Here is a 13,362-nt window from a genome sequence, read left to right as displayed (position 1 = left end):
CCTCCATCTGAGCATAAAGCTTTTTTTGGTGGCATATTTCCTTTTTGTTATTATTTGTTTATTTTTGTAGCATAACCAGCATGTTCCATCACACCCTTGTTCCAACGGAATTGTGTTCTTTTTAGGTGTGTTTACCCTGTTCAGATGATGCAAGCATTGCATATTCATTGCAGCTGAAAAGTTCATTCTTTGTGTCCTTTCTGAATAATTTTCACAGCCTGTTAAAATCATATAACTAAGTGTTTAAAACTGCAAAACCCTCTTGGTATTTAATCACTCTCCTTGCCATTCAAATTAAAATAATAAAACATTTCAATAAAAGCAAGGGAAGTGGAAACTAAATATTGTGATCCAAAATTTGTCTCAGGATGAAATGATGAAGGATAATCCACTTATCTAAGAGACTATTGTGATCTAAATGACTTTATTATTTTTTTATTGTGAGTATTATTAATAGCCTATTATCACTGAAGTTAGATCTATAATTGTGCTTTTTATGAATTCAGTTGTTTTTCCTTTAATGTAAATAAATGTGCAAACAATATACTTGCTCCTGTACCCACTCTCTCCTGAATATTACATATTTTATATTCACACTTTTTTGACACTCACCAAAAAAGAGAAAACGCGACATGTCGTTCAACCTCAAATCTGAGCAAAAACTTATACCTATGGAAAGCATACACTGTCAAATGTTTATCCCCTTAGAGCACAATGTGTCAGTTTTATCATATTTTATATTGTAATGTTAGTAGGGGAGGCGACACATATTCTAAAGAGAATTTGATGATTGGACTGTTGAGAACCTGAAGTAGGCTACATAAAAAATGCAGTTATAAAATATGAAAGCTGTTTATTCTATTATTGCAAAATAGAATAAATTATTCTAATGCAAAAAAAATAAAAAAAAAATTATGAGGACACTTTGTGTTTAAATTCTAAAACATGCTACAAATCCAATTTGAAAAGAAATTGATTATTAGTCATTTTAAAATAAATGTTCTTACGGTCGTATCAATGTATCCAGACTGTTAAAATGACCATTTATTTTCAAAACAAAAAAGGAAAAGAAAATGCACGGAACCTATGGCATAAGGTTTTGTCACCCAGCAGGCGGCGCTATGTCGTTTTTGCGACCAGACCATGGAACGTTCCGATTCTGGGTCCCTCCTGTGAATGCATAAATCCTACTATGGCATGGCTTACGTCATGAATAGTAAACACGTAACGTGACGCAACCCCACCCCTTTGCTGATGGACTGCTACTGGATCTGCGAACCAACAAACACTACTATGTAAAAAGGCTTGGCTCATGCATATTAATTTGTTACGTGACAAACGGCCCACAAAAGTTACTAGCTACGTCGGCGTGACCTTGTTAATATTAATGATAAAGCCTTCGCCATAGTGTGGTTAGTAATTACGCGACCCTCCCACACTTCCATTCTCCGTTCAACGGCTGTCCTCAGCATCCCCTCAGTGGTGATGGCGTGTGTGGATGCTGCTAATGCGGCGGAGCCTGGGGCCTAACCAAACCGGTTAACGTTACCGGGGAACTCAAGAAACGAGGACGTGCGGTGCTGGGCATTATGAGCCTTACCTTCAACGGCCGGCTCCCGGATCACTGCTGTATCTCATGTCAGGGTGTTTGTTCGCGTGAAACCAAGGAATGAAGTGCTGCAACCATGATGCAAGGTAAAATCCACGTTGGGCCCTTCAATTCACCGATGTCAGTTGATATGCTTTATTAGCGTGATAACATTACTTCCACGGTGCAGTAACGTTACGTGAATTCCAAATGCAGTACACGTTCGTTTTAGTGACTGTCTCCTTAAAGGAGGTAAAGGATTATGTGTCTCACGTTGTATGGCCAGTGAGCATATTTGCACCATGACACAAACGTCTCGATGGCACATTTATAGTTGGTGTTTAACGTTAGATTTACACTTAAATAATATTAAACATATACATATAAATTAGTTATCACTGTGTTTGGGTGCCTCTTTGATCCCGCCATTATGATCTCTTATAGGTCACTTCAAACCTTGATTTAAAGGAATAGTTCACCTTTAAATTAAAATTCTGTTATCATTTGCGGTCAGGACACTCACCAATTTAAGATGTAGGTGCATTTTTTCTTCAGTAGAACATTTAAGGAGATATTTAGCTTTAAATGGTCCTTGGTGATTCGTGAAATTCAAGTCAATTAGCCACCAGCAAAATAAACTAGTAAATAAAGACATACATATACCGGTGGCTATTCTATTAAAACCTTTACCAGAACTGACTACTACTTAAACTGAACATTATTTAAATTACAACATAATACTTTTAATGTACAGCCCAAACAAACAGTTTCGACTGCATTAACAACAGTCTGAATAGTCATGTGTATTGCCTTAAACTGGGGTGTCCAAACTCGGTCCTGGAGGGCCGGTGTCCTGCAGATTTTAGCTCCAACTTGCCTCAACACACCTGCAAGGATGTTTCTAGAAAGCCTAGTAAGAGCTTGATTAACTAGCCCAGGTGTGTCTGATTGGGGTTGGAATTAAACTTTGCAGGACACTGGCCCTCCAGGACTGAGATTGGACATGCCTTCCCTAGAACCATGGCTGTTCATTTTGTTTGATCTGTATTTGTTTTTAACTCTGGAATTCCAGTTGCTGTTGACTTCCTTTTAATTTAAGGAAAAATAAACATTTTCAAATCATTTACTACATATACAAAACAAGATATTCTGAAGAATGATGGAAAGAAGTATGTAATATAAATGAATTATATAAATATAAACAAAACTATACAATGGAAATAACTAGCTTTCCCCCAACATTCTTCAGTATGTATTTTTTGTGTTCAATTCAAGAAACGGGAAACTCAAAACAGTTTTGGAACAAATGGAGGTTGAGTAAACAATGACTGTTGGGGGAGCTATCCTTATTTGTTTTATGGAATCAAAATGCAGCCAAATGTATAGAGGTCACGACTTAAAAATATGAGCCCAAGTAAAAAAAAAAATAAAAAAAATGAAACGTGTGAAATTATAATGTGCAAAAACTAAATGCAGAATAAGATACAATGAGGTCACGCACCGAAGGACAATGAGCCTGAATAAAAAATGAAAACGTGTTTAGAATTGCTCAAACATGAAACTTGACTTCAAAGTTTTCCTAATTGAAAACAAAATCTGTTTTTCTTGCATATATTTATATATTTTGTGTGGGTCTTTTCCCATTTCCAAAATATTTATTTTCATTTGAATCAAAGGCGGGCTTCATGATTTGTCCACTAATCGAGATGATATTTGCCCCTCTAGCCAATCAGATGAAGAGAGAGTGGATGTCACTCAATAATATCTATAATTCAGCTTTAAATTGCAGGATTAAATGACACTTTGAATGCATTCCCTTTTGATTTTATGTTTAAGTAGCAATTCTCACACCTGCATATTATTGAAATACTGGCTGTTTATTACTATTTCTAAAGTTTGATCTTATTCTGCATCCTTCATCCTACCCAATGTCTAAACCAAACTACTACCTTAATAATTATTAATAAGCAGCAGATTAGGCAAAGTTAGTCCTCAGCAGTGCTCTTTCAGTTTTTAAAGTACGTTAACATCACTACAATATTATGGACCGAAAGATCCACTGTAGGGCTGGACAATAATTCGATATAAATAGATTTTTTTTCAATAACGGTGATATGATATTTAAACCTATTTCCGATATTTCGATATATATACAAATTCATATCGAAATACCGGAAATAGGTTTAAATATCATATCACCGTTATTGAAAAAAAAATCTATTTATATCGAATTATTGTCCAGCTCTACAGTGGATCTTTCAGTCCACAATATTGTATATGTGTATATATATATATATATATATATATATATATGTGTGTATAAGATCTTATACATTGTATCATTTTTCACTGAATGACTTTCAGTGCTCAGCTGTTAGAAAGAGCGTGATATCACTTGTTTGATGACATACATCACAGACACGCTGCCAGTGCTCAGCAGTTGGTCAAATAAGCTCTATCGCAGAAAGTTTTAACTACAAAATGAGTGAGACGAATTAGTTGATAAGAGAGAAAAGACTAATGCAGTGGTGTGGAAGTGGTTCGACTTTTTAAGTTTCGTTAAACTTATAGTTTTGGTGCTATGCAAAATGTGCGGGAGAGTGGTGCAGCCGATATAACATACTGAGTCAGAAGATGAGGCATCATAAAAGTTCAAGCCAACCTGTCCCCTCACCAAACCAGCTGTGTCAGAAGAGAAGACAATGAAAAAAAACACAGATGGCTAGGAGGCGCCGTGTAAGATATAAACATTCTACAACACTCTACAAGATCAGAAAGGTCCGAACCTTCCTATCTGAACATGCAGCTCAACTCCTTGTTTAAGCTCTTGTTCTCTCCAGACTGGACTATTGCAACTCTCTACTACCCGGGCTCCCAGCTAGCTCCCATCTATCAAACCTCTACAGATGCTTCAGAACGCAGCTGCACGAGTGGTCTTTAATGAACTTAAAAGAGCACATGTCACTTCGCTACACATTCCAGATGCCAGTTGCTGCTCGCATCAAATTCAAAGCTCTGATGTTTGCTTACAAAGTGATTTCTGGCTGCGCCCCTTCTTATCTTCTCTCACTTTTGCAGATTTATAGGCCCTTCAGAAACTTGCGTTCTGTGAATGAACGTTGCCTCGTGGTTCCATTCCAAAGAGGGAAGAAATCACTTTCCCGAACTCTCGCGCTCAATCTGCCCAGTTGGTGGAATGAACTCCCTTCATCAGAACGGCAGAGTCACTAGCTTTCTTCAAAAAATGACTAAAAACTCAACTATTTAGTCTCCACTTTCCTTACTAATCGGCAATTCCCTCTCTGACCCCTCCACTAACTACATTATAAAAAAAAAATTACTACTGTTTTGCTTACACTTTCTTTGCATACCTGAAACTTGCCTATAGCATTTATTCATTGTTGCTTTTATAGTTGTGTAAATTGCTTCCTTGTCCTCATTTGTAAATCGCTTTGGATAAAAGCGTCTGCTAAATGTAAAAAAAAAAAAAGATATAAATCAAACTTTGCTTATCAACACGTGCATATAAACCTCTACTATGTTCAAAACATGTATGAAACTTGCGCATATACAGGTAACTTGATGCATGCATTCATTCACATACACACGCACATACATATAAACTCGATCCTTGCATATACTCCCACATTAACACACGCACATACATATAAACTTGATGCATGCATGCACCCACATACACAAGCATATAAACTTTATCCTTGCTTATACTCCCACATTAACACACACACATACATTTAAACTCGATCCTTGCATTAGGCTTGCCACGATAGACGGTGTTGACGGTGATACCGGTTTTAAGACGCAACACCGGTGACATCACTTTTCCACCATGACACCCGTCCACACATTTGTTTTTTTAAGTATTCGTTTCTTTTTTTATTAAACATTTATTTGAATTAAATGGAAAATATAATTATAAATAACTGACTTAAGACGAGAGCATTAACACCATTAGGAGGTATCCATGTCGCTGTGCAAAATATGTAAATCACTGTGAAGACTTTAAAACGTAGGCTATGTTTGACCCAGTATGCGTGTCAAAAAGCGGACGAGTCTAAAGCAATGACTGTACAACCTAAATGTTGCCAGACGTCTGATTTTGAGAGGATGGGCCATCCTCTATTTCAACTCCACTCATCTTGGTCTTCTTACATTACTGCTGCTGCAATCTGAACTCACGTGCGACAGCAGGTGGAACGTAGCTCACGTGCAAACAGCTCAACTAATAAGAGAAAACGAACATTATATCGTAATCAAATCGTCATAATGCCACGATGCATATTGTGACATTTTTGCATCGCAATAAATCGTACAGCGATAAATCGTTATCTTACTGCGCAGTCTTAGTCAATGGTCAATAGTCTTTCTCCAATCCGAGGGAGATTATGTTACTCGATAGACAACATTAACTTGAGAGATTTTAAAAATAAAAGGTATTTTTAAAAAGGAACAACACGCAAATCTGCAACAAATAAAACGTCTTGCCAGTGCTGTGTGTATTCCACCATTGACAGTGTAAGACGCCCTTATGCAGCGCCTGTAAACTGCCGCTTGTAAGAGAGATCAAAGCTGGTATCGATAAAACCAAAAAGCAAGATCATATAGTTATAAATATTCCATAACAATACTTAGCGAAATATTTATACATTTACATGTTGTTTATTGAGATTGTGTGATCTGTAGGCTGTCTGATCTTCACAGAAGCTGTAAACTGACACGTGTGTGGTGATGTTTCTGACAAGGTGCTTTTATTTAGCCTGTATTTCTAGAAAGCAATGCTATGTCTAGTTTCTCAGTCTGATCTCATTAGTTTTAATGCGACCACGCCCATGAGGCATTGTTATTACAAGCGTCTGAAGATGCGAGAAGAAAAACACGTCACAAAAATGAAAGGAAACTCGGCAAATAGTCAACAAAGATGATGATTTATGATATCTATATAAAGCTTGATATGTCTACCAGTTCAAGTCGAAAACAAATTATCTCTTTTTATGTAATCCGTATAAAAGTAAGGAGTGTACAGATTCTCCTATATTGCCTCATTACAGCAGCGTGGTCCCGCCTCTCAGTAAACGCGCTTCATATGTAAATCCAGATGTAAAAACAAAGGAGGTAATGGACCAGCGACAAAAAGAGCTAAAGTAGACAAGAAGTACTCCGAGTTTGCTCAGTAATGAGAGTAATGTTGGTATATGTCATTCCGACAAACTATTAGATGAAGATGTCGCCTTCAACTTCACAAAATGTTTAAAAACGCTACAAAAGTGGATCAAGTAATCTTGCATCTGTGAGTCTCCGCTGATGTCAAGAAGAAGGCCAGCGGTTACAATGAAATACTGTTTCTCCTGCAATTTTCTCCTGCGCTGCTCCCCATCACAGGATACCTGTTTGCAAGGTTACATTTCTAAGTGTCCTTTGTAAGTTTATTCTTTAAATATAATTACTGTGAATACCGAATGAGAGGATGATTACTTGTGCCATAAGCTGCTGTGATGCATGCAGTTTTCCGGAAAGGTGTGTATGTGTGAACAAGCTCTTTTTGAAAATACCGGTAAATTCGTTCTGGCTATTTTCCGGAAAGAGAAGTTGTAACATTACCGGTAATTTGCCAGGATGCTGCGCTGTGTGAACGCAAAAGGAAGATTGCCGGAATAAGCGCGTACATGTCTAGAACGTGCTGACGTGAGACGTCTGCTTTAGCCAATCAGAAAGGTCAGACGCATTCACGTCCGCGTGATTTATGAGAATAAAAGCCTTTGAATATTTTTCCAGACACATTTAGCTGCTAGAAATTAGTCAGATAATGTTTATATGTTCATCTTAATGCCAACTGTGTAATTAATTATCGATAAGATGCTTATGATAAGCCGTTGTTTGTTTACCTTCAAGCTTTGCGTGTGCCCATAAACAGTCTATGAGCACCAGCACACACACATATCATGTACATCTCGACATGCGAAAATGTTTCTCTATATGTTTTCATCGAAGTTGTTCACAATACTGATCCATCCACAGAGTTTGTGATGTTGTCAAATGTTTACAAATACAAGAGTAGCCATTTAGAGGTCATTTCAGGTTAATGATGTCAGAATTACTGGTATTTTGGAATGGATGTGTGAATGCTCTTTTCCGGAAAAATTCCATAACATTCTCACCTGTGTGAACAGCGATTTTTTGAACTTACCGGTAAAGTCGTTCCGGAAATTTTCCATATATTTACCGGTATCACTGAGAAAGGGGGCTAATGTTAAAATAATATGTTGCATTTCGGCATGTTTTTGACTTATTTATAAACTATTTATAGAAATAAAGTTAAATAAAAAATATCCTGGATTTGAAGAATATTGTGTTCCTGGACTTCACTGAGCTCAAGTAATAATGTATAAAATTGTGAATGAACTTGACTGTTGTTGTCTTAATAATGTCAAATAACCAACATTTCTCAAAATGGATAAATCAAATTTTGCTACAAAACTTCATTTACAAAAAATAAATAAATAAATAAATAATTAAAAAATTTAAATCAGTAGATTTGCTATGTGTAAGTTTAAAAGTTTGCAGAGTTTTATAAAGTGTACTAACTCTCACAAGTGTATCACCAGGTATTTTGTGTGATTAATATATTTTAAATAAACTGCAAACAAAAAAGTAAATAAACTTTCCTCTGATTCCTTCTTGAAACTCTTCCCTCCTAGTCACATACCTGTCTGATGGCTCATTATGCAGCTCATTATGCAGGTCTTTGTCTTCTCAGGTGTGACTCACTGCATAGTAATAATAGTTCACACCTTCCCGCATAAACCAATTTCACTCAAAAAGTGACTTAAAATTTTAATTCATTATATTGTTTTCTGTGAGCAGGTGAACAAGATGATTCTCACATCATTTTGAAGCAAAAACCCTAGACTACCAGATCCAGTTCTCAAAAGTCTTATGCACAAATGTTCTCTGTGTGTTTCACGGCCTTATTTCAGTGACTTCAAAATTTTAGTTTTTCACTAACCATGCATAAACATTTCTTTCTTAAAAACACAAACACATACAAACATGCTGCTTAGGTATTATTGTAGCCCAACTTGTGCTGTTTACATTGTTATCACACTTTAGCCATTAATATGTTTTTAAGATACCGAAAACAACACAAATGTCAGTGCATTTCAAAACTTCTCCAGAGCCCCAAAACACCCTCAGACCCCAGAGGGTTAAGGCAAATAATTTGATGACTGAAGTCCAAGTAAACGTAGTCACTGTCTATGGCCCCATTTACTAGGGATGTTTTGATCCGATATTGATAACGGAAATAGGTCCGATATCAGTCCAAAAAACTATATCGGACTTCGTTAAAAATCTTCGTTATAAGCAGTCTGATGCTTATAATCAGTTATATCAGTTATCGTGTATTACGATAGAAATCTATTGTGACAGTAGCACACACTGATGTGATCAACAACGGCACATATCTACAGGTTTATGTACTTCTTGTGAAACGATTTTTAAGTTACATTGTTTTGTATAAGCTATTAAGCAACGCAAGGCACCGAATGGCGATGAACCGCACAAAATTCCGAGCCTCATTTAAAATGTTTACTTTAGTCAGTCATGGCATATCGTGGTTCATCCAGTGTGATACCCAATTCAACACCAGCGCTTCCCACACATAAGACTTTACCTCAGCGGCCCGGTTCTGTTTGCGTGAGAAACTCCACATACTCGAATGCTCTGCTGCTTCAGACTTCAGAGATGCGCTGGACATCTGACTTTGGTAGTAGCATTGAGATAAGCGAGAGGACACGCAAAGGAAAAGCCTTTTACTAAATAGAATGACCTAGCTCGTTATTTAGGGTGACAATACATCTTCTTTTTCCCGGACATGTCCTCTATTTGAGACTTCAAAATACATTCTTCCAGGATATCTAAATCGCTTAACATGTCCCAATTCTGCTTTCAGTTTCTAAACCTGTCATGTAAAAGGTGTTAAATGCTAAACATTTTTGTTGTTTTAATTGTCTGTTAAATAAGAGTAAGAAATCATTCTGTTGCTGAGGGCCATTACAGTTTAAAGAAAGAATGGTGTTACTTTCGGCAGAAGGAAAATGTAATTAAAGGCATTTCCATATTTAACTCTTCTTTAAAAGCCCAGAAAGATAAAATGCTCTGATAAATAGTGTCAGCTTTGCACATGAGTTTGCAGTTATTTATTTCTTAACAGTCGTACTTTTTCCATGTGGCAAGTAGGGTGGAATCTTTGCAATATATTATGCAAATAAAATGAATTTTGATAAATAAAATTATTCTTAAAAGTCACATTATTGTATGTGCTGTGGAGAGAAAGTGTGTTTCAATCCATCTACTGCAAGTATATTTGTTAAAGATAATATGTGCAATATATTTTATTATAAAATTAATAAGGTTCGAGAACATTGATACAGCCATAATTGTCTTATGATACAAACACAGATTAAATAGATCTGATCATGTAAATGTTTGTACTAACCATACTGCACATTTTTACTAACTTAACAATAGCTCCTTATTTCTGCTGCCCAGTGTGAAAGATGTTTTTCAGCTCAAAACTGGATCAAAAAGTCATCACAAAGCTATGTGTAAAGTTGAAACTTTAGACACTCAACCTTTAGCAGTTGGTCAGTTAACATTTTGTTTTCTTATGTTTCTGCTATTTCTACCATTTGTTAATGTTAAAAAATAAATAACTTAAAAGACCTTTAACTAGTATTTTCCACTTAATATATTTTGTTTTTTCAATTAAGATATTTTTCAGGGTTTTAATATTTATTCTTTATTTTTTTATATATATCAGCAGGATGCCTGACTTTAACTGCAGTTTGGCAGTTTCACTTTAACTCATGAACAATTCATTCATGCCCTCGTGACAATCTGGTGTATTAGACGCAAATAAGGAGTAAGGACTGGTGAGAGTATTATGGAATTTATTAATGAACGCAAATGGAAAGAAAAAAACTTCTGCATTTCGCAATGTGTGTGTGTGTGTGTGTGTGTGTGCGTGGTCTTTTACTGACAGCCGTGTGTGTATCTCGTTGGAAAATATGGCGAAAAGTCCTACATGACGGTCATAGATATATACACTAGATATCGCATACAGACCCTGAGCATGCATTAATAGCGGCGCCATATTTGTACAGTGCTCCCAGGACAAATGTCATTCAACTGCACTAGTCAAGACAGTGTTACTATGTGAAGATGCTGAACTTTAGCACTGTCTAAGGGTGTAGTAACGGGCAAACAAAGAAAACAAAGCACAATGGCAGAACATTTTATAAGTAATGTTTATTTTTTTTACGTTTTACGTTGTACTTTATGAACTTTTGTGCTAAACAGGTAACGTTATTGATGATAACAGTCACTTACTGCATTCACCTTAAGGCAAAGTAGCACCAACTCCCACTTAACACTCTGCTTATGCTAGTTTTGTTGAATAAAGTCAGCAAACAAAGCAAAAGAAATATGACAACGAGATGATGCGGTGCCAGAAACTTGTATTATTGTTGCATAAGTGAACAAGTCGTTCATAATGGAGAACGTTCGAGGTTACAGAAGTAACCCTTCGTTTCCCGAGAAGGGGAACGGAAGTGCCATAGAGTGGATTGATTGAAATCCACGAAATGGGAGGATTCGGTTCAGAAGCCGCTTGTCTGTAAGAGTATTGAACAGGCCAATGAAAGCAATGAATTGGCAGCGTAAACTTGCACAGGTGTACTTCATTGCCAATTATCCCAGCATATAAGCACACCTGGAGCGAGCAAACGCCATCCTTTTAAGCTGAAGAGACTTTCAAACAGCTAAGGGACAGTCATTATGGCGACGGAGTATGGCACTTCCGTTCCCCTCCTCGGGGCTCGAAGGGTTACTTCTGTAACCTCGAACGTTCCCCTTCGGTTGGGGAACTTCAGTGCCATAGAGTGGATTGATTGAAATCCACGAAATGGGAGAAGTATGGAAAGCGCCATAATGACTGCACCTTACCAACGCCCCCGATGAGGGGATAGTCAAGCAAGCGTGACGCACCCACATCATGGGAGGCGCGGTCCTCCAACGTGTCCCTGGCCCTAATTTATCCTACTTCAACAGAAGTCTTACGGATTTAGATATTTTTTGGGAAGTCGTGAGCATGTAGATAATTCTACGAAAATACGACAGTACATCGGGAAGCGTGCAATCCCGATAGGGAGGACGCTGCGGAGGCCATTCGTTACCCAAGAGGGGATAGATGGCAGAATTACATATGGACTAGCCCTAAAAAAGGGGGAGTACACATAGCAAAAGAGTGGTTAGCGGAGAGGGAAGACACAGGTCCGCCCAGGGGGGGGACTTAACCGTGGTGGAATAAGCATATGGGATCGCCTAGTGGGGATCACGCATAGCAGACACCTTTACCCAAAACGCGGGCTGACCAGCGGGCAGACCTACAACGTAGTGGGCCAGCAAGTGACTCCTCCGCTGAGTCAGTGGTGGGGGCCACAGAGGAATCTGCAGGGCTCACCTGACGGGGAACTTTTTAGGGTGTTTCAACACCCTACCGAATTGTTTCCTCAATCACTAAAGGTTACCTAATACCCTTGAGGAAACCGGCTCCACTCGCAGATTGTAAAACCTTGCAAATGTGTTGGGTGTCACCCAGCCCGCAGCTCTACAGATGTCTGTTAGAGAGGCGCCGCGTGCGCGCGCTCGAGAGGATGCGAAGCTCCGAGTGGAGTGCGCACGCACTCTCGGGGGACGTGGCTCACCTCGGCTCTGATAGCGAAAGAAAGGCATCCACAATCTAGTGGGAACTTATTTCGGTACGGCACTCCCCTGCTGCCGACCGCCATAACAGACGAAGAGCTGCTCAGATGATCTAAACTCTGAGTGCGGTCCGGATAATACGCAAAACACGAACTGGACAATAAAGAAGGGCTGGGTCTGCCTCCTCCGAGGGCAGCGCTTGCAGGCTCACTACCTCGTATTAAAACGGAGTGGTAGGAACCTTGGGCACATATCGCGGGCGGGGTCTCAGGACGTGAGAGAAAGCCAGCCCAATTACAGGCACGAGTCACTGACCGAAAAATGCCTCCGGGCCCCCGACCCTCTAATCGATATCAACGCGACCAGCAGAGCTGTCTTCAGGGACAGAAAGATACTGAGTCGAGGATCGAAGGGATCTGACGCGGCTTGTGTAGCGAGGGCGAGATCCTAAGAGGGCATGAGAGGGGGCGGGGTGGATTAATTCGCTTAGCGCCCCTGAGGAACCGGATGATGAGGTTATGCGTTCCCACGGTGCTGCCAGCCACCGCGTCATGAGAGCGGAGATGGCAGCCACGTAACCTTGAGTATGGAGGGCGACAGCCTGCTCTCCAGCTTCTCTCGGCATAAAGAAAGCACAACGCTGATCTGGCAAATTACAGGGGTCTTCTCTGCAAGAGACACACCATTCAGTGAATAGACTCCACTTCAGGGCATAGGCGCGCTCGGGGAGGGGGCTCTAGCCCGAGTGACGGTATTAGCCACCGCAATCGGAGGTTACCTAAGTCTTCCTCGCGTCTAAGGACCTCCAAAGATCGGCAAGGGTGCCAGATGGTGCCCTGTCCTTGAGAGAGTAGGTGCTCTCTCGAAGGGACTGCCAGGGGAGGGCTATCGCGAGGGATAGCTCTGACATCCAGGTCCGGTTGAGCCAGAGGGGCGCAACCAGCAACCTGTTCCTCGTCCTCCCTGACCTTGCACAGTAACTGCGCGAGCAG

The 13,362-nt window shown here is 39.2% G+C and overlaps 1 protein-coding gene across 4 annotated transcripts in view; it reads left to right on the top strand.

The window, feature by feature from the left end:
* The first annotated feature begins 1,461 nt into the window (after positions 1 to 1,461).
* sgip1b (SH3GL interacting endocytic adaptor 1b) overlaps positions 1,462 to 13,362 on the top strand; it is a 150,132-nt gene continuing 138,231 nt past the window's right edge. For all 4 annotated transcript variants that reach the window (XM_087240568.1, XM_087240570.1, XM_087240569.1 and 1 more), the window contains exon 1: positions 1,462 to 1,695. In XM_087240568.1, the coding sequence (XP_087096694.1) occupies positions 1,686 to 1,695 (10 nt within the window). In that variant the 5' untranslated portion in view covers positions 1,462 to 1,685. The remainder of the gene's footprint in view (positions 1,696 to 13,362) is intronic.

Source organism: Danio rerio, chromosome 2, assembly GCF_052040795.2.
Source record: "Danio rerio strain M-AB ecotype USA chromosome 2, GRCz13ab, whole genome shotgun sequence".
NCBI lineage: Eukaryota > Metazoa > Chordata > Actinopteri > Cypriniformes > Danionidae > Danio > Danio rerio.
The sequence above is the reverse complement of the archived record's forward strand: the minus strand, read 5'-3'. Positions and strand labels throughout refer to the sequence as shown.